This window comes from Scyliorhinus torazame, chromosome 3 (assembly GCF_047496885.1).
Source record: "Scyliorhinus torazame isolate Kashiwa2021f chromosome 3, sScyTor2.1, whole genome shotgun sequence".
Lineage (NCBI taxonomy): Eukaryota > Metazoa > Chordata > Chondrichthyes > Carcharhiniformes > Scyliorhinidae > Scyliorhinus > Scyliorhinus torazame.
The window spans coordinates 253,105,424-253,132,133 of NC_092709.1; the positions used below are offsets into that span (position 1 = coordinate 253,105,424).

The 26,710-nt window shown below is 46.7% G+C and overlaps 1 protein-coding gene across 1 annotated transcript in view; it reads right to left on the minus strand.

Annotated features, from left to right (window-relative positions):
- LOC140409064 (urea transporter 2-like) overlaps positions 1-26,710 on the minus strand; it is a 158,954-nt gene that overhangs the window by 55,668 nt on the left and 76,576 nt on the right. Inside the window, exons 3-4 of the mRNA XM_072497134.1 lie at positions 26,296-26,485; positions 18,760-18,888 (exon numbers count right to left, since the gene is read on the minus strand). Of these exons, the coding sequence (XP_072353235.1) occupies positions 18,760-18,888; positions 26,296-26,485 (319 nt within the window). The remainder of the gene's footprint in view (positions 1-18,759; positions 18,889-26,295; positions 26,486-26,710) is intronic.

Genomic DNA, 26,710 nt, shown 5'->3' on the forward strand with positions numbered 1-26,710 from the left:
TCCATGTGACCAAGACATTCGTTAACTTCAGGATGATTGCATTCATCCTCCCACCGCTGCCATGTGCGCTTGCTGTCCCTCAGTCAGCCAGCTCACATTGCTGCCACCTATATAGGCCAGGATTCTCCAGCCATTGGGATTCTCTGTTCCTGCTGGCAGTGCACCTCCACCTGCAGGGTTTCCCGGCAGGGTGGGGTGACTTCAATCAAAATTCCCATTGACAAGCAGCGGGAAGTAGAGAATACCACCACCAGCAAACGGCACTGCCAAGAAAGACGCAGCTGGGGGAGCGGAAGATCCATCCCATGGAGTCCAACGTAGGGTCCTAAAGGATTCAAGCTGCCCACGGTCATTCTGCAAACTCATCTGCAGAACTGCAGCAATGTGATTCACTCTAACTCTCCTTGGAAATGGCCTAACAAGCCACTCAGTTGTATTTGCAGGGACAAACTTATGTCACTCTTTTCTTAACAGCACTACAATCCACGGACTGCAATAGTTCAAGAAAGAGGATCATCATCACCTTCTCAAGGGCAATTACGAATGGGCAATAAATGCTGGCTTTACCAGTGATACACATGTCCTGAATGAGTAGCATAATTAGTTGTGCTCTCTAAAGAGAGATAGATTATGCTGATAAATTTGTATATAGAAATGTTCAATGCAGTGATAAATATCCGTTACTCTTACAATGATCAAAAAATAATGCCCCACCGAATCACTGGACTTGAAATGGTTACATTCTCAATTTATGGTGAAAGTAAGGATTAGTAATGGAAAAAATGAAGAAAAAAAAGTGATTAAACTTTAATAAACCAATAAACCAGGTAGAATGCATCAAAGGCTTGACAACAAGAACGCTGAAGGGGAGAGCTGTGTCTGAAATGGGTTGGAGCTCATTAAAGGCCGGAAGAACAGCATAGATTAGAAAATAGTGTTCAAGTTTGTTTTAAAAAGGTCAGATTTATAATCCTGCCAGCTAGCATGACATTATAGTTGGAAAAACACTGAAGTTAATAGGAAGCGTACAAGCATATTAAACAAGAATAAAGGGAATAATTCCAAACCAACAAGGGGATTATGATAGGTAGATCATGCTGAACAAATTTATTGCTAAGGCATTCGTTCCTTTGAAAAATCCAGACATGATACAGCCACATTATGTATGCAACTATCCTGTTTCCTACATAAGAAACATACCATAAGGTACGATAGCATAGTGGTTATGTTCTTTGATGAGAAATCTGCAGACATCAGTTCACATCCTACCACAGCAGCTGAAGAATTTGAATTCAGTTAATCAAATAACTTGGGAATTACAAAGTTCAGCCCAGAATTTACTCCCAACTTCGCAAATCTGAGTTGAGAGAAAGTGCCACAGATGCTCTTCTTTCTGTTCTGGGTGGGGTGTTAATTAAGTTGGGCCCCCTGCCCCCAGAAAGAGTACAGAGACTGCAGGATGCAGAAGAGGGCTGTGTGAAAGGCCTGCTTCTGTCCTCCAGGACTTTTAAGAATAAATAAAAAAATAGCCCTCTAGTCCTAGCATTCACATCTCCATGCTTCATCCATACCAACTCAGGTCACCTCATTCCCCCAACCCTACTCCATGGCCCTTCACACTCTCCATGTCAATCTCTGCCGCTCTACCAAATTCCATAGCCCATTATACCCCCATGCCAACTTATTGGCATCCCATGCTAACCCATGGCTCCACACATCATCCTTACACCACCCATGCTAATTTACCCAGAGTCCACCATGGGAAGACCTGAGGAGCCAGGCTGAGATTAAATAAAATAAAGTTCCAAGTGTCTATTGCAGACTTTGGTTGCGATTTAACGGAAACATTTCGAAGTGTCATTTTGGGCGCGCTTGGCAAGGTGTTTCTCGACTTACCCATTGGCGAGATCACGGCCCATATTTAATGGCACTTAGTGCCAGAATGGGTCCCCATTAGCTTCTCGCCATTACTGGCTGTCTCACTATCTGATTCACCAGTCACGCGCCTCAGCTTCTCGCCACGAACAAGGGGAAGCTGGTTTTCAACCCTCCCTCACCACTCACTCCCAGTCAACACACAAATATGACTTCTCGCTTTGGGATGCTGACCCGGAAAGTCTTCTGGACGCCGTCAATGCAAGGCGGGACATCCTGTCCCCCTGACGGGGTAGGAGGACCAGCAACAGGGTCACCAATATCACCTGGGAGGCAGTGGCAGTGGCTGTCAGTGCAGGCAGCATGACCAGGAGGACCACCGTCCAATCTCGGAAGAAGATCAACGACCTCCGAACTGCAAGGGTAAGTTACCACCTCTTTCCTGGCATCAGTTCCGCCTGCCACCCCTCAAATTCTCAACCCCGCCCTCCAACAAATCACTGGCCGACACCATGCACCTTCCTCACATCCAATCTTCGTGCTTGTTCCTCAGTATCCCTGGCACCCATCAGCACAACCCCATCATGTCCAATTGCGGAGCCCACACCTGCCACCTGTTGTAGACCCTCCTGATCCATCGCGTGATGGCTCACAATGCCCTCTCTTTGTCCCCACAAGAGAAGATGGCCCAGAATAAGTAGGAAAGGGCCAAGATGGGTGGCAGAGTACCAAAGATCCAAGTCCTCACTCCCTATGAGGAACCGGCCCTGGGAATCGTGGGGTTGTCTGAGGAGAGAGCAGTCACCAACAGTGAGGTTGGCCTGTGCCACAGAGGTGAGGATCCACTGCTTCTTCACCTAGATGACCTGTCTCAACTGAGTTGTTCATGTCAGACAAAATTATCCTTTCCTCTCACTGACCACATCTCCACTCACTCTCAGGATCTCCATCTGATGAGACTGGGCCATCTGGGGTCATCACCCGCCCACCAACCAAGAGACCAGCTCAGAGGAGAGTTCTGAGGAGACCACCAGTGAGGTGTCACAGCTATCACCACCACCTCCACCAGCACAGAGACACACACCTCGATTTGTGACGATAGTGGACTGGCTTCTGGGGCATAATCTGGTGAGCGGCACACAGTTGGGGATGCACATCAGGTGGAGGAAGGAACTTCCCAGGGAGACAGCAGTCAGAGGTCTCTGGGATCCCACGGCTCTGCTCAGTCCTAGTCAGATGCCGAGCCTCTGGACAGGATTATCCCAGAGCTGATGCAGATGCTAGGACACGGCCGTGAGATTCAGGAGGGGATGTCAACGATATTCCATGTCATGTGAGAGTACCTTTAAGAAATGGGTGTTTATCAGTGATGTCAGAGTGTGGGTGGAGCTGGGCTGTCTGTCAGCTTTTTACTTTCGTTTGAGGCTCTTTGCTGCAGGCAATGTTTTCGTTTTGTTTTCAGAGCTGGATAGCTGCAGTCACAGCCAGAAGGTGTATCAATCTCTCTCTGTAATCTAAAGACCATGGGCGTGATTCTCCGACACCCCGCCGGGTCCTTACCGGCAGGACCTGGCTCCACGGGCGGCCTGCAGAGTCCTTGGGGGGCGCGGGGGGGGGATCTGGCCCCGGGGGGTGCCCCCACGGTGCCTGGCCCATGATCGGGACCCACCGATCTGCGGGCGGGCCTGTGCCATGGGGCACTCTTTTCCTCCACAACGGCCGCTGTCAATCTCCGCCATGGCCGATGTGGAGAAGAATCCCCCTGCGCATGAGCTGGGATAGCGCCAGCACACGCTGGTGCTCCCGCGCATGCGCCAACTCGCGCCGGCTGCCGGAGGCCCTTCAGCGCCGGTTGGCGTGGCGCCAAACACTCTGCCGCCGGCCTAGCCCCTGAAGGTGCGGAGGATTCTGCACCTTCGGGGCGGCCTGATGCTGGAGTGGTTCATGCCACTCCTCGGCGCCGGAGTGGCTCGTCCCGCCGGTTCATGGAGAATACCGCCCTGTAAATCGATCCTTTGGTGATTTTACAGTAGTGACTTTAACCTGATGTGCTTCTGTTAAAGGTTTTGTTTTTAAGTCTTATGGATGTTGAAAGGAAAGCTTAAAGGATTACTTAGTGTTGTAGTCTTTGAGGGTTGTATTTGAATTAATGGTAGCTAAGATGTTCACTGTATGTTTTAAAAAGGTTAACTAAAGCAACATTGTTTTGCTTTAAAAAATACTTTTCCATTTCTGCTGTACCACACCTGTAGAGTGGGCCATGTGCTCCCCATACCACAATCTATTAAAAGTTGGGGGTCAGGTGAACTCCATCATACACTTTGGGGTTCTCTAAACCCTGGCCGATAACATCCAGATAGCGCATAACGATTGGGGATTCTAAAGATCACGGGCACAGGTGATGATTCTGACAATGTGTGGCACCAAGGCCAACAATGCTAGGGTGATGATTGCACTGGAAAGCCTGCAGCAAGAAGTCAGCGTCTGAGTGTCCAAGGCATGGCTCAGTCTATGACGACCATGGCTGAGGGCTTTCACATCATGACCCAGACAAAAGATGGACATTGCCAGGGCACTGCAGAATGTGGCCCAGTCACTGAGGAACATACCCGAGGGTGTCAACGCCATGATGCAGACAATGGGAGGCACCAGGACTGGCAGAACCAAATGACAAAGAGGCCCTGGAGCTCACTCCAGTTGCCTCACAATCGCATGGCGATCCCCAGGGCTCTACAGGCACCGTCAGGGAGGAGGAAGCGCATGTTGCCAACCCGGGGCTGCCGCCAAGGAGACGATGGTGGTCTCCAACTTTTCCAAAACCCCCTTCTTGACACCGAGCAGCGGGCAGAACAGGTGACATGGTGAAGCCAGTGACACCTGTAAGTTGGCCGGGGTCCTCCAGCTCCTGGTCGTCCAGAAGACGCCCGCCAAGAGTATAAAAGGCCAGAGGCCACGAAAAGCAGGCTGCCTCCACCTCAGAAGTGCAACCTGGGGACACACCTAGATGTAGAATTGGACCCTGCAAGATCAAGAAGATTGAGGAGTACTGAGTTGTGGTGGTGGTGGGGGGGGGGGGAGTCACTATGTGTAGCTAAGGGAAACAGAAATTTCAATGTTCACTATTAAAACATGTTACCCCTGATACATGTGCAGCTACTGTCACGTTCATCTTCACAGCCGACCTGCTTGTACTCCCATCCCCTTTGCTCTCTTCATGTCGCATTACATTCATCCCCCACCATCTGGCCTTGTGAAATCCTACCAACTGTCCTGGCTTGAGACAATTCACACCTCTTTAACCTGGGGTTACCCCTATCTCTGGATTTGTAAAGACTTAATTACCTGTAATTTAGATAGCAACCTGATTCACGCCTGCGACAAATCTCGATTTTGGCCATTCCTGTTATTTAACCAACGTGCCCAGATCCACACAGGGAGCAACTTGGTGGTTAAATCGCACCTTTAATTTTAAAAATACACTCACATTTATAAAAACCCATTTAATTCATTTAAATTTCAAAGGATTCTTTCAACTACTTCATCCTTAATAAAATACAACAATTCATTCAAGTACTTAATTCTCCATGAAAACAAACATTTATATTCATAACCTCACATTAAAGACTTTATAAAGGCTTGTCCATGCCATGGCCCCCCAGGTCAATACCTGACTCTTCAGACCTCTCTATTCATTTCCCCGTCCCCTTGTTTAAAAGTTGTCAGTAACTGACTTTGAAGATTTTTCAAAGAACTACTGTTGCTAGGATCACGAGTGAGCCAATCAGCAGCAAATGTGGGAGAGAACCAGTCTGAAAAATCAGCCTGAAAAAATGACTCAGTGGGAGGGACAAGTCTGCTGGTGTGGGAGGAAGAGCTAAAGTGATTGTGAGTACCGGACTGGGTGGGGTGGTCGTGGGTGGAGGGGAGAAAATGCCGTGTGGGAGAAGAAACTGGCACAGCAGGGCCAATCCACCGAAGTGGCAACACACTCAGCAGGGAGCAGCCTCACGAGCCTCAGTCGTGACTCGTTGCTTCATGACCCCAGAAAGCATTGTGTTACCTGTTGCTAACCACTGATCACCCTCTCTCAGCTGATAGATCAGTATTCTTGCATGATAAATACCACTTGAGGGTAGCAAGGGCACAAAATTTACTCTGGAAATGGAACTTCAATGTGCATTACTAAGAATATTTCAAAAGCATTATTACTGGGCCTTCAAATGGTCAGAGAGGGAAAAACCTACTTGATCACCTCCTCATCAATCTGCCTGTTGCAGATGCAAATGCCCATGACGGTGTTGGTAACAGTGATCACCGCACAGTCCTTGGGGCGATACCAAGCTTCAGCCAATTCGATTTACTCCACATTATATGAAAAAACAGTTCAGCGCACTGTCCCATTTCCAGATTAAATTTTGTGGTTAGCAAAAAATCCCACATGGCATTTCCTCCCCTCCACCCACGACCACCCCACCCAATCCGGTACTCCAGCGTCGGGGCGGAGTGGCGTGATTCGTGCAGGTCCCGGCGATTCTCCGGCCCGGCCCTGGGGTGAGAGAATCCGGCCCATTCTGTCTACAGGAAACAGAACACATATCTAGCCAATTGCTGCCCCATCAGTTGATTTTGAATTATCAGCGAAGGATTGGAAGGTATTGAAGGCAAATGGTAATTACTCACCAATAATATGCTCACTGATATTCAGTTTGGTTCCAGACCTCACTACACCCTTGGTTAAAACATGAACAAAAGAGTTGGCTTCCAGAGGTGAGGTGAAAAGGACAGCAGGGTGGCATTTGACCCAATGTGAAATCAAGGCAGCCTTGTAAAATTGAAGGCAAAGGGAATCTGGGGAAAATCACTTCACTGGTTAGAGTCATGTCTGCCACAAAGGAAAATATTTGTTGTTGGAGCCCAATTAGTTCAGTCCCGGGACACTGATGCGCAATCAATTGCACAAAGACGCAGATTGGGTACAACTGTGGCTTTATTGCAGTCCGATGCATGGCCTCCTGCTGCAGCTGGCAAAATGGCAGGGCAATGGAGGTCACGCATATTTATACAGAGTTTAGTGGGCGGAGCCAGCCGGCAGGGGCTATCGGCGAACCTGTAGTGCAGGTCCTACCTTACATCCCATAATACAGTGGTTCACCACAGACATCACTGCAGGATGTCATTAACTCGGTTTCTCCTTCAAGAAGGTGCCAGATCTGTGGAGTTTTTCCAGCATTTTCTGTTTTATCCTGAACAGCACTGTGGTATACCAGCTCCTGCCAGAGCTGTTTACTGGCACGGCGCGCCCCCGACAGCGGGGTTCTCTATCCCAGCAGACGGCCTATGGCCACCTTCACGCCATCGGGAAATCTGCGGCCGTGAGTGCGCTGCCGGTGAAGTGGAGGATCCCGCCGGCGGAGAATCCCGCCCTATATTTTTACACATCTTCACAGCAAGTAAAATATTAAAAAAGACTTGGGGGCCTACGAAGAGAGAAAAATAAAAGCACGCTTGAATGTTCGCTTGTAGAAATTTACAGTGTAGTAATAAAGATTTCATACTCTTGCAATTCTGATTCCTTGACTTGTCACGGTTAAATCTCAATTCATGGAGCAAATGGCTAGTAATGGAAAAATTGAAAACAATGTGAGTGATTCAACTTTAATAAATCAATTAAACCTGGTAGAATACATCAAAGACTTGACAAGCTGAAGGGAGAATGGTCTCTGCAATGTGTTGCAACTCATTAAATACAGGAAAAACACCAGAGATTAGAAAATATTGTTCCGGTTTGTTTTAAAAATGTTAAATTTATAATCCTGTGTATTACAGGCATGACATAGTTGGAAAAACACTGAAGTTAATTACAAAGGAAGCAATTCAAGCATGCTTAACACAATAGAGCGAATAACTCCAAGCCAACATAGGGATTATGATAGGTAGATCGTGCTTAACAAATTTATTGCTGAATCAGCGTTCCTTTGGAAAATCCAGACTGCTGTAACACAATAAAGCAATTTTTCTTTCTTTGTCCAGTCTCTTCCTGCCTACATCCATGACTCTTCAGAAGTCCTCCACCATTTTTATAGTTTCTGGTTTTCTGCCTCTAACTGTCCCCTCTTCACCGTGGAAGTACAATCTGTTTATTCCTTGAACAAAACATTCACGCACACCACTCTCCTCTGCTTGACTGAACTTGTCACATTGAACAACTTTCTTCTTGAACTCCAGTCAGTTCCTCCAATTAAAAGGTGTTGCTATGGGAACCTACATGGGTCCGAGTATGCCTGCTTTTTTGTGAAATGTGCAGAACATTCTTTGTTCCAGTCAGACGCAGACCCCCTCCCTCCCTCCCTTTTATTTCCGGTACACTAATGACTATATCGGTGCCATTTCCAAAATGGAAAATATCATTAATTTTGCCTCCAATTGCCACCCTCTTCCCTTTACTTCACCCATCTCTGACTCTTTATTTCTCTTACTCAGATTATGTTGTCTCCATTTCTAGGAAGAGACTATCAACCAATATCCACTGTCCAAAACAGCTACTTTGACCACACTTTCTCACACTCCACCTCCTGTAAGGAGTATATTCCATTCTCCTGATTTCTCTCTCTCTCTGTCGTATATACACCAACAATGTCACCTTTTGTACCAGTGCTTCCAATATGTCTTTCTTTTTCCACAACCAGATTCCCCTGCACCTACCTCCCCTTACCCCCGTAGTGCACCCTGCCTCACTGTGGTCCACAGGTTTTTGAATTTTGTCTGTTCTATTTCGGGCACCTGCTCTCATCTTTCCTCCACTTTCCAGAATCATAAAAGAGTTTAGCTTGTCCTCATCATCCACGCCACCAGTTTCCAGATGTAATGGATCATTCTCTGCTATTTTTACCATCTTCAGTGTGATGCCACCAACAAACACATTTTCCACTCCACCCCGCCCTTCAGTATTCCAAAGGGACCATTCCCTTTGTGACACTCCGCCATGCCCAACATTTCCTCCATTTCCTTTGGCACTTTCTTTGCAAGTGCAGGCAGTAAAGCACCTGCCCTTTTACCTCGTTGCCTCTCGCTTTCAGCAATTTACTTGTACTTTTTTCAATTTAGTATCTTGCATTTTCTGCCCAGAATGTGGTCTCCTCTCTCGTCAGCATAACAAATACATATTAGGTACTTTCTTAGTGGAACAATTCCATTCAGTCCACAATCATAACCCTGATATTCTTGTTACCTGTCATTTTAATTCTCCAGCCGCTCTCACTCTGATCTTTGTTCTCAGTCTCCTACACTGTTCAACAGTCAAAGCTCAATGTAAGTTTCAGGGGTAGCCCCATGGTTTTTGATTTGGCACTTTACAACCTTTCAGATGCAACATTAAGTGTAACAATTTCAGACCATAACCTCTGCCCCTTTGACGTTGTTTTATATAGCAACTGTTGATTCTGTTTTTCCCACTTTATAACTGATTTACACATCCATCTTTTGTTTCTATACTTTTCTCATTACCACTCCCTTTTGATTTGCAGTGTCATCCCTTTTGACATTTAAGGTAGAATTTTATAGGCCACCCGCAGGTAAGAAAGCAGGCAGCTGGACCTATAAAATAGGGTGCCATGTCATCGACGGTATGCCTGCGGCTTGGCCATCCACCTTGCCACAATATTATAATTGATGGGGAAGGCGTTAGGTGGGTGGCTGCCTGTGGCCCAACTGAGTCCGTAAGTGGACAGTTAATGCCCTCTTAAAGATATCATCCCATCGTTCACTACAGTTTAACGGGCAGTTTGGAGTGGCCTGCGCCCAAAGTGTAGCCCGGCAGGTGGTTGGCCAGTGAAGAGGAAGGGCGGGGGGGGGGGGGGGACGACTTATGTCAACTGGAGGCCCCCATAACTTACCCTCCCTGCACCCAACCTGCCGCTCAACCAGCACTACCCTGTCCAATATGCCCCCCCCCCCCTCCCAACTCCTTGCCAAGGCCTGCAATTCTATCTCCTGCAAGATCCCGGACTTTCCTGCTTTCCAGGGCATTCATCGCTGTTCATCCTTCAGGGCCTCCCATAGTGGGCAGTGAGCACCGCTCCTAATGGTGCTGCCATTACCATGGACGGCACGGTAGCACGATAGTGGTTAGAACTGTTGCTTCACAGCACCAGGGTCCCAGGTTTGATTCCCGGCTTGGGTCACTGTCTGTGTGGAGTCTGCACGTTCTCCCCGTGTGCGCGTGGGTTTCCTCCGGGTGCTCCTGTTTTCTCCCACAAGTCCCGAAAGATGTGCTGTTAGGTAGTTTGCACATTCTGAATTCTCCTTCTGTGTACCTGAACAGGCGTTGGAATATGGCGACTGGGGACTTTTCACAGTAATTTCATTGCAGTGTTTATTTAAGCCTACTTGTGATAATAAATATTATTATTATTATTATTGCTTGCCTCTAATTAGCCAGATATTCTAAAGGAACATAGGAACAGAGGTAGGCGATTCAGCCCATTGAGCCTGCAATTAACACTGCAATGAAGTCACTGCGAAATTCAATTGTGTTTTGCTTCTAGGCAACAGCAGGTGAAATTGACCAGAAGAATGTGGATTGACTGGGGAGGTCTCTTGGGAGTTAATGAGCTTGCAGCTGCAGAGGTAATTCGCTTTTCAGGTTGGGGAGCTAACATCATTGCTCGGTGGAGCCCAGAAGGGCACAAGCACTGGGCACGATTCTCCGAAATGGAGACAAGAGTGTTCGCGCCGTCGTGAACGCCATCGCGTTTCACGATGGTGTGAAACGGGTGTGGGGACTACCGATTCTGTCCCCCACAGGGGGCCAGCATGGTGCTGGAGCGGTTCACGCACCATGGTGTGGGGGTTCAGGGGCCGGCCGTGCAACAAAGTAGGCCCGGGGGGGGGGGGGAAAAGAGGTCAGCCCACCGATCGGAGGGCCCTGATTGTGGTTCAGACCCCATCGGAGGCCCCCCCCGGGGCCGAGCCCCCCTCCACCTCCCACAGGCCGCCCCCCCCCCCAACCCTTGTGCAGAGTTCCCGCTGGCAGCGACCAGGTGTGGACGGCGCCGGCAGGACTCTGCTTTTTCTGCGCGGCTGCTCGGCCCATTCGGGCCGGAGAATCGGCGGCCCCGCCGCGTACATCGGCACGCGACCGGTGCCGCGTCATACGCGCTGGCGCAAAGGCCGCTGATTCTCCGCACCTCGGAGAATCGCACGCCGGCATCGGGGCATCGTCATATGCGCTGGCGCAGGGCTCGGTGAATCGTGCCCACTGTGAGTTTTTGGAGAAGTTTTGAGAGAGAGATCAGCTGAATTCTGATCGGCCTGACCCGGAGTCCACTATTCATTTCCAATAGGATACTTAAAAAAAGAGTAATAATATTTTAAAGCAGAGCACTCTTGTCTGAAGACAAGGAAGATGCTGAAACAACCTAGTTGAAGCAGCTATTTGAAGATATTCAGCCAGAATCTGCAGTGGTTCTAACTGGGCCCAAATTTGTCTGCAAAGCAAGTATTGCTCTATGCCCTACTGATTTTTAAGCTGGATATAGAGCGAAATGTTTCTTTTCTTGTTGTTTAATGGGAAATTGTATAGTAGTGTTAACGGGTAATTGTTCTTTTCAAGTGTGAATTTAAAAGTTTAATATTGTATTCATAATTAAATTTTGTTTTAGAAGTACCAAATCCCTATTTTTCCATGCAATCACTCTTGGAGCAAATCATTCTTTCCACATACTCTCAAAATAAACTAAAATATTAGGGTTTTGGTCCAGTATCCCATCCTTTTGTGGTCTGGTCTGGGTTCATAATAAAATGGGGGCTCGTCCGGGATTAGGATTAATATTGATGGAGATGCAAGAAGGAGGAAGTGTTAGTGGTTGTAGCTCAGGGAGAAGAGAAATCCACATGATTCTGAATTTGACATTCCTCAAATTAAATTGAATAATGAGGAAATATTGAAAAATAGGGATAAATTATTGAGTTACCTTTCAGAGGAAAATAAAAATAACCTAAAAGAGTTATTACATTCACATAGTATTTGGGAATAAATTGGAAAGTATGAAAGTAATTATGCATGATGTAGATACAGGAAATCTATTCCCTTTAAACAACATCGATACAGGTTCAATGTTAGCACGGGCACAAAAGGAAAGTGACAACATGCTTAAGGATGATATCATCAAAGTGAGTTGCAGCAATCGGAGGTCACTGATTGTCATGGTACCAAAACCAGATGGAACACAACGATTGTGTGTGGACTATAGAAAAGTCAACGCAGTTACAAAGTCAGATTCGTACCCTATTCCTCGTTTGGAAGACTGTGCTGAAAAGATGGGACAAGCACATTTTATTATCAAACTTAACTTACTTAAAGGATATTGGCAAGTACCTTTATCAGACAGGGAGAAGGAAATTTTGGCTTTTGTGGCCCCAAATGATCTGTATCAAATTATGGTCATGCCATTGGGAAAGAAGAATGCGGCAGCAGCATTCCAAAGATTAACCAACAAGGTCACCTAGAGTCAAAATAAATTGTGCAGTGTCGATTGATTATTTGGTGGTGTTCAGTGAAACATGGAAGGAGCATATAGAATATTTAAAATAATTATTTGATCGATTAAAGGAAGCTGGATTGGTGGTAAATTTGACTAAGAGTGAATTTGCAAAACCTCAAGTCACCTTCTTAGGCCATACCATTGGACATGGTCAGATGTTCCACGGAATGTGAAGACGAAAGCTATTGGAGAATTTCCAATACCACCGACTAGGAGAGAAGTTCTGAGATTTCTGGTGCCTTGCTGATGTTTAAGCTGAATTGAGAGCTGAATGTGTTTTTTTTTTGCTGTTTAATGGGAAATTGCATAGTAGTGTTAAGGGTAATTGTCAGCTGTTCTTTTTGGGTGTGAAGTTAAAAAGTTGAACATTAAAAGGGGGGGGGGGGATGATTTTTCAATTTGTTAATCTTGTGATCCTGTAACTTTTTTCTCTTCCCCATGTTGGTGGTGGGGGGGGGGGGAAAGAGTATGAGGAACTGTGGGAGCCGGTCATTAGGGGCGGGGCCGAGTGGGAAACGCGGGCTTTGTTCCCGCGCTATGGTAATTATGGCGGGAACAGGGACGCAGGAAGGAGGGGGCCTCGCACAGTGGGGGCCGAGGACAAGGGGGGAAGCCGAGGTCAGCCAGAGTTCGCTTACTTCTGGGAGCAACATGGGGGGTGCAACTACACTAGAAAGGGATCTGGGGGAGGGGGGGGGGTTAACTGGGTTGCTGCTGCTAAGGAGAAGGGGGAGCTGTTATGGGATGGGGTGGTCGAGGCGGGAGGGCGCCATCGGGGGATACACGGGTACGTGGGAACCGGGTGAGGAGCTGGGTTAAAAAAGGGGATGGCTAGTCGACAAGGGGGGGGGGGGGGGTAAAGAGCCCCCCAACCCGGCTGATCACGTGGAACGTGAGAGGGCTGAACGGGCCGATTAAAAGGGCACGGGTACTCGCACACCTAAAGAAATTAAAGGCAGATGTGGTTATGTTGCAGGAGACGCATCTGAAACTGATAGACCAGGTCAGACTACGTAAAGGATGGGTGGGGCAGGTGTTTCATTTGGGTTTGGATGCGAAGAACAGGGGGGTGGCTATCTTGGTGGGGAAACGGGTACTGTTTGAGGCAAAGACCATAGTGGAGGATAGTGGGGGTAGATATGTGATGGTGAGTGGCAGATTGCAAGGGGAGGCGGTGGTTCTGGTGAACGTATACGCCCCGAACTGGGATAATGCAAATTTTATGAGGCGTATGTTGGGACGTATCCCGGACCTGGAGGCGGGAAAGTTGGTAATGGGGGGAGACTTCAATACGGTGCTTGATCCAGGGCTGGACCGATCGAGGTCCAGGACCGGGAGGAGGCCGGCAGCGGCCAGGGTGCTCAAGGACTTCATGGAGCAGATGGGAGGGGTAGACCCTTGGAGATTTAGTAGGCCTAGGAGTAAGGCGTGCTCGTTTTTCTCCCATGTCCACAAAGTATACTCACGGATAGACTTTTTTGTCTTGGGAAGGGCACTGATTCTGAAGGTGACAGGGACGGAATATACGGCCATAGCTATTTCGGACCACGCTCCACACTGGGTAGACCTGGAGGTAGGAGAGGAAAAAGAACAGCACCCATGCTGGAGAATGGATATGGGCTTATTGGCGGATGAGGGGGTATGTTTAAGGGTGAGGGAGTGCATCGAAAGGTACTTGGAGCTTAATGACAATGGAGAGGTTCAGGTGGGAGTGGTCTGGGAGGCGTTGAAGGCGGTGGTTAGAGGGGAACTGATATCCATAAGGGCACATAAAGGGAAGCAAGAGGGTAAAGAAAGGGAGCGATTGCTGAAAGAACTTTTGAGGGAGGACAGGCAATATGCAGAGGCACCGGAGGAGGGACTGTACAGGGAAAGACAAAGGCTACATGTGGAATTTGACCTGCTGACCACGGGTAAGGCAGAGGCACAGTGGAGGAGGGCATAGGGTGTACAGTATGAGTATGGAGAGAAGGCGAGTCGGCTACTGGCCCACCAATTGAGGAGAGGGAAGCAGCGAGGGAGATAGGTGGGGTGAGAGATGAGGAGGGAGATGGAACGGGGAGCGGAGAGAGTGATCGGGGTGTTCAAGGCATTTTATGAGAAGTTATATAAGGCTCAGCCCCCGGAAGGGAAGGAGGGAATGATGTGTTTCTTGGATCAGCTGGAATTCCCTAAGGTGGAGGAGCAGGAGAGGGCGGGACTGGGAGCACAGATTGAGATGGAGGAGGTGGTAAAAGGGATTGGGAGCATGCAGGCGGGGAAGGCCCCGGGACCGGACGGATTCCCGGTGGAATTTTATAGGAAGTATATGGACTTACTGGCCCCGCTTTTGACGAGAACCTTTAATGAGGCTAGGGAAAGGGGACAGTTGCCCCCAACTATGTCGGAGGCAACGATATCGCTCCTTTTGAAGAAGGAAAAAGACCCGCTGCAGTGTGGGTCCTACAGGCCCATTTCCCTTTTAAATGTAGATGCTAAGCTCCTGGCCAAGGTGATGGCGACGAGGATAGAGGACTGTGTCCCGGGGGTGGTCCACGAGGATCAAACTGGGTTTGTTAAGGGGAGACAGCTGAACACGAACATACGGAGGTTGCTAGGGGTAATGATGATGCCCCCACCAGATGGGGAGGCGGAGATAGTGGTGGCGATGGATGCCGAGAAAGCATTCGACAGAGTGGAGTGGGATTATCTGTGGGAGGTGCTGAGGAGATTTGGTTTTGGAGAAGGGTATATCGGATGGGTACAGCTGCTGTATAGGGCCCCGGTGGCGAGCGTGGTCACGAACAGACAGAGGTCTGATTACTTCCGTCTTCATAGAGGGACGAGGCAGGGGTGTCCCCTGTCTTCGTTACTGTTTGCATTGGCGATTGAGCCCCTGGCCATAGCACTGAGGGGCTCCAGGAAGTGGAGGGGAGTGCTCAGGGGAGGAGAAGAACACCGGGTATCCTTGTATGCAGATGATTTATTGCTGTATGTTGCCAGTGGAGGGGGTGCCTGAGATAATGCAGACACTCAGGGAGTTTGGGGAATTTTCGGGGTACAAATTGAATATGGGTAAGAGTAAGTTGTTTGTGGTGCATCCGGGGGAGCAGAGCAGGGGAATAGATGACTTACCGCTGAGGAAGCTAACAGGAGATTTCCGGTACTTAGGGATTCAGATAGCCAGGAGTTGGGGAACCTTACACCGGCTTAATTTAACAAGATTGGTGGAACAGATGGAGGAGGATTTTAAGAGATGGGACATGGTGCCCCTGTCACTGGTGGGTAGGGTGCAGGCGGTCAAAATGGTAGTCCTCCCGAGATTCCTCTTTGTGTTTCAGTGCCTCCCGGTGATGGTCACGAAGGCTTTTTTCAAGAGAATTGAGAAAAGTGTCATGAGTTTTGTGTGGGCCGGGAAGACCCCGAGAGTGAGGAGGGGGTTCTTGCAGCGTAGCAGGGATAGGGGGGGGCTGGCACTACCGAGCCTAAGTGAATACTACTGGGCCGCCAATATCTCAATGGTGGGTAAGTGGATGGGAGAAGGGGAGGGAGCGGCGTGGAAGAGATTGGAGATGGCGTCCTGCAAGGGAACCAGCCTACAAACAATGGTGACGGCGCCGTTGCCGTTCTCCCCGAAAAAATACACCACAGGTCCAGTGGTGGTGGCAACACTAAAAATTTGGGGGCAGTGGATACGACATAGGGGAAGGACGGGAGAAATAACCATAGGTTTGTCCCGGGGAGAATGGATGGGGGATTTGGAGCATGGCAAAGAGCTGGGGTTGTGCAACTGAGAGATCTGTTCATAGACGGGACGTTTGCGAGTCTGGGAGCGCTGACGGAAAAATATGGGTTACCCCAAGGGAAAGCATTTCGGTACATGCCCAAGGGAAAGCATTTCGGTACATGCAACTGAGGGCTTTTGCGAGGCAACAGGTGAGGGAATTCCCGCAGCTCCCGACGCAGGAGGTTCAGGATAGAGTGATCTCAGGGACATGGGTGGGGGATGGTAGGGTGTCGGATATATACAGGGAAATGAGGGACGAGGGGGAGATCATGGTGGATGAGCTGAAGGGGAAATGGGAAGAAGAGCTGGGGGAAGAGATTGAGGAGGGGCAGTGGGCTGATGTCCTACGTAGGGTAAACTCGTCGTCCTCGTGCGCCAGGCTAAGCCTGATACAATTCAAGGTTTTACACAGGGCGCATATGACCGGAGCACGGCTCAGTAAATTATTCGGGGTAGAGGATAGGTGTGGGAGATGCTCGAGAAGCCCAGCAAACCACACCCACATGTTTTGGTCATGTCCGGCACTACAGGGGTTCTGGCTGGGGGTGGCAAAGGTGCTTTCGAAGGCGGTGGGTGTCCGGGTCGAGCCAGGCTGGGGGTTGGCTATATTCGGGGTTGCAGAAGAGCCGGGAGTGCAGGAGGCGAAAGAGGCTGATGTCTTGGCCTTTGCGTCCCTAGTAGCCTGGCGAAGGATATTGCTTCTGTGGAAGGAAGCCAAACCCCTGGGCGTGGTGACCTGGATAAATGACATGGCAGGGTTTATAAAACTAGAACGGATAAAGTTCGCACTAAGGGGTTCGGCTCAAGGGTTCACCAGGCGGTGGCAACCGTTCATTGACTACCTCGCAGAACGATAAAGGAAATGGGAAGGTAACAGCAGCAACCCGGGGGGGGGGGGGGGGGCCCGGGCGGGTCATCAGGGGTGTTTTTGTATAGATATTTGTATTAGGCTATGTACATTGGATTGTTTGATTTTATTTTTGGAGAATTATTATTTTTGATATGGCAGTTGCCATTTAGTTTATATATTATTTATTTATTTGTTAAAAACGGCCACTGTTATTTATACTGTTTTACTGTTGTAAAAAGGAAAACCTTTGTAATGTTTTGTTTGGCCAAAAAAATTTGAATAAAATATATATTTTTAAAAAAAAGTTGAACATTACATTCATAATGTTTTGTTTTAGAAATACCAAAGCCCTATTTTTCATGCAATCACTCCTGGAGTGAATCATTATTTCCACACAATCTCAAAATAAACTAAAACATTGTGGTTTCGGTCCACTATCCTAGCCACTGTTGGGGTCTGGTCTGGGATCGTAACACCTGTCTATTACACTTTAATATCCTGAAAACGTAAATCAAACCACCCCTTAAACTTCTAAATTCTGGGAAATAGAACACTCGTTTGTGAAATCTTTCCGTGTAACCGAACCCTTGGAGTCATGAAAACATTCTAGTAAGTATATGCTGCAATCCCTCCCAGGTCAACCTATCCTCCCTAAGGTGCGGTGCGTAAAAAACTCATTGTTCTTTAAATATGTATAGCTGAAGCTTAACTTCTACCCCTTTGCATACTCATCTTCCAGTGTAAAAGGGCAGCACTACATTCACCTTTTTGATTATTTCTTGTACTTGTCCATGATACTTTAATGATCTGTGTACCTGGACCATCAAGTTTCTTTTGATCTCTAATGTTTCTAGCATTTTGTCCTATTCGACACAATTTACATTCAGAGTAGACAGTCTCACACTCGCCTACAGTTTCCCACAGTTTTGCCCATTCACTACAATTTAAACTGTTACCAATGCTGAACATCTTTCTATCATCGGCAAACTTGGATATGTGACTGCCTAGTTCACCATCTATGTTCTAAATAAATATGGTGAATAATTGTGGCTGTGCTTGATGTAATGCCCCTCAAGCTACAAGCCCCTAGCAACAGACAAAAGCCTGACCTGTGCACCATCAGGGTGTGGAAAGGTTGAGAAAGAAAGAGAGAAAGAGAGAGTTAAGGTCCCAAAACAGTAGTAGAACTCCTGGCTCTGACGCAAAATTGTGCATTCAACTCTCATCCAATAGACTTGAGCACCAAATGTAGGCTGACACTTTGGTGCAGTAATGACAAAATGCTGCACTGTTGTTGGTACCATACTTTGATTGAAAAAAGCCGTGGTTGTAAAAGATCCCATGACAATTTTCAAGAGGAGTAGCAGATATTTTCCCATATCAATAGTTTCTTTGTTTGACCATGCCTCAGTTGAAAATGACCACCTCGTTTCGGGCGGGCTAAGGCTCCAACAGATCGGGATCTTGGCCTAATTTCTGGGGCCTCCAACGATTTACAGCAGGGGTACGCTTGAACGGGTGTGGATTTTCAGTCTCTTTGTTGCTATGTTTTAACCATAGTTTGTATTCCAATTCATGCAACTTCACGAATAAATATATTCATTCTTAAGCAAAAGCACAGAATAATTAAGTTATTTTAGTCTCAAATACCAGAATATGTACAAAAGTTGCATGTAAATTATGTGCTCCAGCTGTTCTTAAATATAAAAACAGAGTGCTTCCCATACCATAATACTGACATGACAATCACAGGCAATAGCAGCCACCAATACCAATCTCCTTTATTCGAAAACATGGCCAGTATAAAGCCAACCAAGGTGCCGTTGTATCCATGGAGCCCTGCTTCAATGTCAGATCTGAAATTTAAAAAATAATTTATGCTAACATTTCATAATCCAACATTTTTCAAACAAAGTTATGCTTAAGGAAACAATTCTTTTACTTGATGATTTGGGGAGATTTCTTCATCCCAATGTCTGGGATACTGGTGCAGGAACATGGTGTGCTGGGGAAAATTTACCTTTCAAATAATGGGATCCAATTCAAATTACAGCAGATGACCATAAATAATTGTTGTTCACCAGCCACTGGATTATATTTTGCACAACATTGCTCAATAAACTGGCAAAATAAACCAATCTGCAAGAAACCATGCTTCTTAATATTTCAAAAATTAAAAGCTGGTATCCATATTTCTTTCAATATTTGTGAAAACATTTCCAATTCCCTTTGGAGTATGTGAAAAGAGGACCCGGAGTAACTATCACCTAGAATCGTAGGCGAAAAGAGGACCTGGAGCAGTAATCACCAAAAAGACCTATTCAATCCATCCCTGCCTGTAGCTCCATAGTAGAGGGGATATGTTCTGAGAGAAATCAAAGTGTACCATCACAGGAAAACAGATAAGTGATTGGTGAATATTTTGTTAATTTATCTTTAAATCACGAGTACTTTAGCAGTGATTGTAAGGTTTTACTAGGTGCAGGAAGATTTATCAGCAGTAGTAAAGATTGTTAGGAGGAGCAGTGTATATTAATTATACATGCATTCAGAATTAATTAATAATAAAGATGGCAGGGTGGGTGATGTGGTGTGATTGCAGAATGTGGGAGTTCCTTGACACCAGGTTATTCAGAACAAATATGTCTGCAGTAAGTGTCTGTCACTTTAGGATCTTCGATCAAGAGGTATTGAACTGGAGGCCGAGCTGCAGAGACTATGACGCATCAGGGAGGGGGAAAGTTACTTAGTCACTTTGTACCAGGAGGCAGTCACACCCCTTAGGATAAGCTTTCTGATTTGGTCAGGGAGAGGAAGGTGTGGCTGCAAGTGAGGCAGATCTGGGGAACCACAATGCAGAAGTGAAGGATCCTCACCCATTACAATTGCCCCCAAAATTTGATGTTCTTGCAGCCTGTATGGATGACAGCAGTGGTTGCAGCATGGATGAGCAAACTGATCATGGCACCATGATAGCGGAAGCCATCCAAGCAGGTTGCGAGGGGTAGGGTGGGGGAGTTGGGGGGGTGGAGTTAATAGGAATATGGTGGTTGCAGATAGTATAGTCATGGGGTTAGACACAGTTCTCTGCAGCTAACAGTGGGAGTCCAGATGTCTGTGTTGCCTTCACAGTATCAGGCTTCAGGTCATCCATGGGACAACGGCACTGGTACTGGGCAAAGTGGTAGCTGTGCTGGTGGGAAGATCTTCACCTGAACCTTGCTGGGACTGGTGTTCTGGCGAGCTGTACAACTAGGGCAGTGGAGTAAGCGTTAAACTAAATAGTGGGGCAAGAATTCAAATTTGGGAAGATGTGATCAGAGAAGACTGAAATCTGAATATTCAAGGATACTAGACATTTAGGAAGCACAGGAAGCTAGGAAATGGTGGAGGGGTAGCTCTGTTAATAATAATAATAATTTTTATTGTCACAAGTAGGTTTCTATTAACACTGCAATGAAGTTACTGTGAAAAGCACCTAGTCACCATATTCCAGCGCCTGTTCGGCTATACAGAGGGAGAATTCAGAATGTCCAATTTACCTAATAGCATAAACGATGACATTAGTATAACAGAGAGAGATGGCCTTGGTTCTGGAGGTCAAAGTGCATCAGGGACTCATAGAATCTGTACAATGCAGAAGGAGGCCTTTCGGCCCACTGAGTCTGCATTGACTTGTAGAATCTGCATAGATGGAAGTAGAAATTGCAGAACAAGGTTATTTTGCTACAATTACAATATTCCTCCATTCCCTAAGGGTCTCCTTTCCCAACCTGCAGCTGGGCCGGGGTTTTTATACAACTGGGGCTGTCTTTGTAATGGGGAAACCCCACACCTTTAAAGGGGAAGGCCTGTCCGTCTTAAAGGGAGGTTCACATTCTGGGGACTTCACAGGAAATCGTATAGTCCTGATCCTGGGACATCAATTGGGGTTATAACATGGCCCTTGGAAAGAGCACCCTACTTAACCCCACGCCGCACCCTATCCCCGTAACCCAGTAACCCTACCTAAACTTTTGAACACAAGGGGCAATTTAGCATGGCTAATCCACCTAACCTGCACATCTTTAGACTGTGGGAGGACACTAGGGAACCCGGAGGAAGACCACGCAGAAACGGGAAGAAAATGCAAACTCCACACAATCACCCGAGGCTTGAATTGAACCTGGGTCCCTGGAGCTGTGAGGCAGCAGTGCTAACCACTGTGCCATCCTGATTCGTGTAAAATCAGTATGGGTAGAAATGACAAATAAAGGTAAGAAGCCATTTCTCGGAGTGGTTTATAGGCCCCCTAACATTAACCATATCGTAGGACAAGGTATATAGGAAGCAATAATGGGGGTTTCTGAGAAATGTACAGTGATAATCATGGGTGGTTTTATCTACATATATATTGGATAAATCAGATTAGCAAAGTAGCCTGGATGATGAGTTCAAAAAATGTTTCTTAGAGATTCTTCGAGCAGCACATTCTAGCACCAATAGCAGGCTATTCAAGGTCTGGTAATGTGCAATGAGACAGGATAGTGAAAGCGCTCCTGGGAGCAATGATCATAAAATTATTGAATTTCACATTCCGTTTGAGGGAGAAAGGAGTGGATCTAAGAGCAGTTTAAACTTAAATAAGGGCAGTTTTGAAGGCATGAAGACAGCAGTCTATAGTGAACTGGGAAATTAGTTTAAGAATAAGTCAGTAGAGATGCAGTGACAGACATTTGAGGAGATACTTCAGAATACTCAGAAAAGATACATTGCAGTGTGACAGAAACTCTTGAGGAAAGGACACATATTTTGTTGCTAATGAAAGAAGTTAAAGATAGTATCAAATTGAATGAAAAGGCATTTAATTCTGCAAAGCACAGTGGTAGGTCAGAAGATTGGACTGAATATAAAGAACAGCAAAGAATGATTAAAAGATTAATAAGGAAGGATAAACTGAATTGCGCGATCAACGGCCGCTTTTTGCTTGCGCAATACAACTGGCAGATCCCGTGACGGGCCTCCTGCAGCCTTTACACCCGAGGGATCCACAAGCTCACTTAGAGATCGGGGCACCCTTTCAAATTGGCCAGCTGATCTCGGAGTTCAGCTCCCAGTGCTGAAAAAATTCTAAATGTGGGCTAAATCGGTGAGAAACCCCCCAAGGCCCCCCAAAAATGACTAAGTGTCGTTTGATAGCGGTGGGGAACTTGCTCGGAAACTTCCTGCAAAACCAGCCACACATCAATTTTTCCATTAAATTCCACTCAGTATGAAAGAACGCTGGCTAGAAATATAAAACAGATAGTAATTTCTAACGGTATTTAAAAAGGAAAAGAGTAAGTAAAGTCAGCAATGGTCCTCACAGTCTGGCGAATTAATAATGGAAAATGAGGAAATGGCAATGAACTGAGCAGACTTTTATGCCTGACTTCACTGTCGAGGATATAAATAACATCCCAGAAAAAAAAGTGAGAATCAGGAGGTGCAAGGGAGGGAGGAACTTAAAAATAATTACAATCATCAGGGTACGGAGAAAACTATTAGAACTAAAAGCTGACAAGTCCCCAGTTCCTGATGGACTTTATCCTCGGGTCTTAAAAGAAGTGGCTGCTGAGATCGCAGGTGCCTGGTTTTAAATTTTAAAAATTCCCCAGATTCAGGAAGGGTCCCATCAGGTTGGAAAATAATGAATGTAACTCTTCTATTCATGAAAGGAAGGAGACAGAAAGCAACAGACTACAGGCCAGTTAGCTTAACATCTGTCATGGGGAAATTACTGGGATAGTTATGAAGGTTGTTTCAGTGGGGCACTTAGAAAATCCCAATGCAATCAAGCAGGGCCAACATGGTTTTGTGACTAATGGATTGGACTACTTTGAGGCAGTAACCAGCAACATGGATGAAGCGGAGCCTACGGATGTGCTGCACTTAGCATTTGACAAGGTGTCACATCAAAGGTTACTACGTAAAATAAGATCTTATAATTTAGAGGGTAACATCTTAGCATGGATGAAGGATTGGTTAGTGAACAGGAAGCAGTGAGTAGGGATAAATGGGTATTTTTCGGGTTGGCAAGATGTGACAAATGGAATGCCAAAGGGATCCCTGCCTGCCCTCAACTATTTACAATCTTGTATCAATGGCTTGGATGACGGGACCAAATGCATGGTTGTTAAATTTGCTGGTGACACAAAGATAGGTAGGAAAGCAAGTTGTGAATAGGACATAAGGAGCGGGATTCTCCGACCTCCCGCCGGGTTGGAGAATCGGCGAGGGGCGGTGTGAATCCCGCCCCCGCCAGCTGCCGAATTCTCCGGCACCGGAGATTTGGCGGTGGCAGGAATCGCGCCGCGCCGGTTGGCGGCCGCTGGCAATGGCTCCCCCGGCGATTCTCTGGCCCGCGATGGGCCCAGTGGCTGCCCGTTTTTTGCCGGTCCTGCCGCCGTAAATTAGAGTAGGTACTTACCGGCGAAACCTGGCGGCGCGGGCGGCCTCCGGGGTCCTCGGGGGGGCGGGGGGGGTCTGGCCCCGGGAGGTGCCCCCACGGTGGCCTGGCCCGCGATGGGGGCCCACTGATCCACGGGCGGGTCTGTGCCGTGGGGGCACTCTATTCCTCCATGTCGGCTGCTATTCCTCCGCGATGGCCAACGTGGAGATGAACCCCCCGCCCTGCGCATACGCTGGGATGACGCCAGCACACGCTGGCACTCCCGCGCATGCGACAACTCGCACCGGCCGGTGGAGGCCCTTCGCTGCCAGTTAGCATGGCCCCAAGCCCCTTCCCTGCCGGCCGGCGCCGCGCAAACCACTCCGCGCCGGCCTAGCCCCTGAAGGTGTGGAGGATTCCGCACCTTTGGGGCGGCCCAACACCGGAGTGGTTCACGCCACTCCTTCCCGCCGGAGTTGCCTGCCCCGCCGATTCCCGCCCAAGATATCAGCAGAAGGAAATGGATAGGCTAAATGAGTGGGCCAAAGGTTAGCAGATAGACTATAATATGGGAAAATATGAAGTTGTCCACTTTGGCAGGAAGAATGGAAAAGCAGCATATTGTTAAAATGTACTCGGGTACAGAGAGATCTGGGTGTCCTGGTACATGAATCAGGCAAAGTTAGTATTCAGGTGCAGCAAGTGATTAGAAAGTAATAGAATGTTGAAATTTATTGTAAAAAAGGAATGGAATATAAAAGTAGGGATGTTTTTGTGACACTAATACAGGGTGTTAGTGAGACCACATCTAGAGTACAGTACAGTTTTAGTTTCCTTATTTAAGTAAGGATATAAATGCATTAGAAAGTTCAGAGAAGGTTCACTCGACTGATACCCACGAGGAAAGGTTGGACAGGCTGGGCCTATATCCATTGGAGTTCAGAAGATTGAAAGTTTTTTTTCTTGAAACATAAAAGATCCTGAGGGGACTTGACAGAGTCGATGCTGAAATGATATTTCCACTTGTGGGAGAGACTAAAACTGGGGGACACTTTTAAAATAAGGGGTATCTCATTTAAGACGGAGATGGGAGGAGATGTTTCTCTCTCGGATGGTTATGAATCTTTGGAACTCTCTTCCCTAGAAAAGGGTGGAGGCTGGGTCAATGAATATTTTTAAGGCAGGGGTAGGGAGTTTATGGCTAACAAGGGAATCAAAGGTTATCAGAATGCAGATGGAGGCCTAGCAGAATGCAGATTGAGGCCAAAGTCTGATCAACCATGATCTTATTAAAGAGGGGCCGAATGGCCTACTCATACTCCTAATTAAACTGTTTGTGTTGAAGTTATACTTCCTTACTTCACAACTGGGTTACACAATAACCCATTTATTCACTAACTTGCGTTTTTCTGGTGCCTTTAACAAAATGAAGTGTCAGAGGAATGTTTTTTTCAGAGGGTACTGTAAGATACCATACAGTAAGACGGAGATAAGTGGTCAAAAATATGTTTGAAGGGATAAGTTGTTATGAGGCTTTAAGACTGGCAGGAGGTATAGTAATATTTTCGCATTAGACTAACTAATCCTGATATTATTATTTTTAATCCTACCACCTTAATTCACTAATGCTGGTAATTTGTGACCTTGCATCAGAAACATGAACGATGACCTTTTGTTCAAAAACAAAATAATTGGCTTATGTGTGGTTTGTAATGCCCTTGAAGTGATTTAGTACAAGCTTTCAAATGTGTAAAACTATCATTATGGAGCACCATAAGATGGCAATGGTTTAAGATTTATCCTTGGTCCCATTCAATTCCTCATCTACATGTTATCCCTCATAGAATCGTTACAGTGCAGAAGGAGGCTGTTTGGCCCATCGAGTCTGCACCGACCCTCCGAAGCAGCACCCTACCTAGGTCATGCCCGTACCCTATTCCTGTAACCAGTAAACCCACCTAACCTTTGAACACTACGGGGCAATTTAGCCCGGCCAGTCCACCTAACTTGGACATCTTTAGACTGTGCGAGGAAACCGAAGCACCCAGCGGAAACCCACGGAGACACAGAGAGAAAGTGCAAACTCCACACAGATAGTGACCCAAGGCTGTAATTGAATGTGCCCCTCAGTGATATTGTCTGAATACATGGCAGCCTAGAACTTCAGGTTCCAAAAACCAGAGGACACATATTTCAGGACATTTGCAAAAGGAAAAACCTGGTGATTAGTAATTAAATGCATGGTAATGTGGTGTAAATAGATTCCCTAGTAGCTGTCAAAAGGGAAATGGATCTGTGTTTGAAGTTTAAAAAACTTGCAGGGAAATGGGGAGAGTGGGTTGCATTTTAAAAGAGTAGATTGGGCCAAATGGTCTTCATGCTATTTCTCGATTAAAGGTCACCTCAACATATAGTTGCTTCTTTAATTTCTCCTTTACATTGCTGTCAATTACTCCATGGACCTTTGTGAAACCTTTGGGATATTTACCTATTATAAAGGCACTACAATAAGGATAAGTTATTGTTGTTCAAACTTTTTCAATGGAGCTCATGGGAGTAACTTACATTAATTGGTTGAAACATTTCAGCAAACTTTTAGATCGTGTTCTCAATTACCAAATTTATCAACTAACAAAACAATAACATATCATTTTATTGAGAGATACTGGGGACGAGACTTTCCCATGGATGCCGGTGACCATGCTAATAGGCTAAACATGGCCCGCAGCATGACCCGCAGCATAAACAATGCCCCATATTTGAAAGTAAATACACTAGAAAACACTGAAAAGATTTAATGTCTTTTTCAAAAAAAGGGTAAAAAATAAAATGTATTTTGCAACTGCAAAAGTACCTGTTCTGACTGAACACGAGTGCTGCCAGGTTTGAGAACACTGTTCCCACGACGCCATTCAATGCCCACCATGGATTCTGTAAAATCAGCCCGGCCAAAATAACAACGCCGCTCAACGGATTGTTGACAAACATCACTTGGGCAATTCCACGTAAGTTCCAGTCAATAAATAGAAAGATAACGTTCTGCTCTGCAATATTTTCAGAAAGAAAATTAGAACATCCATTCTGTATTCTAATTCACCCGGTACTTTCACTTATGTGTACATAAACAATCTCTATACCAATACTTTAATCTTAACATTTAAAAGGGAAACTATGGACCTCTTGTCTTCCATCCCAAACCTCTTTCCCCATCCCAAGCACCCTTTCTGATTTTCTGCATTCAGACACCCAACAACAGCCACCTTTGCAGG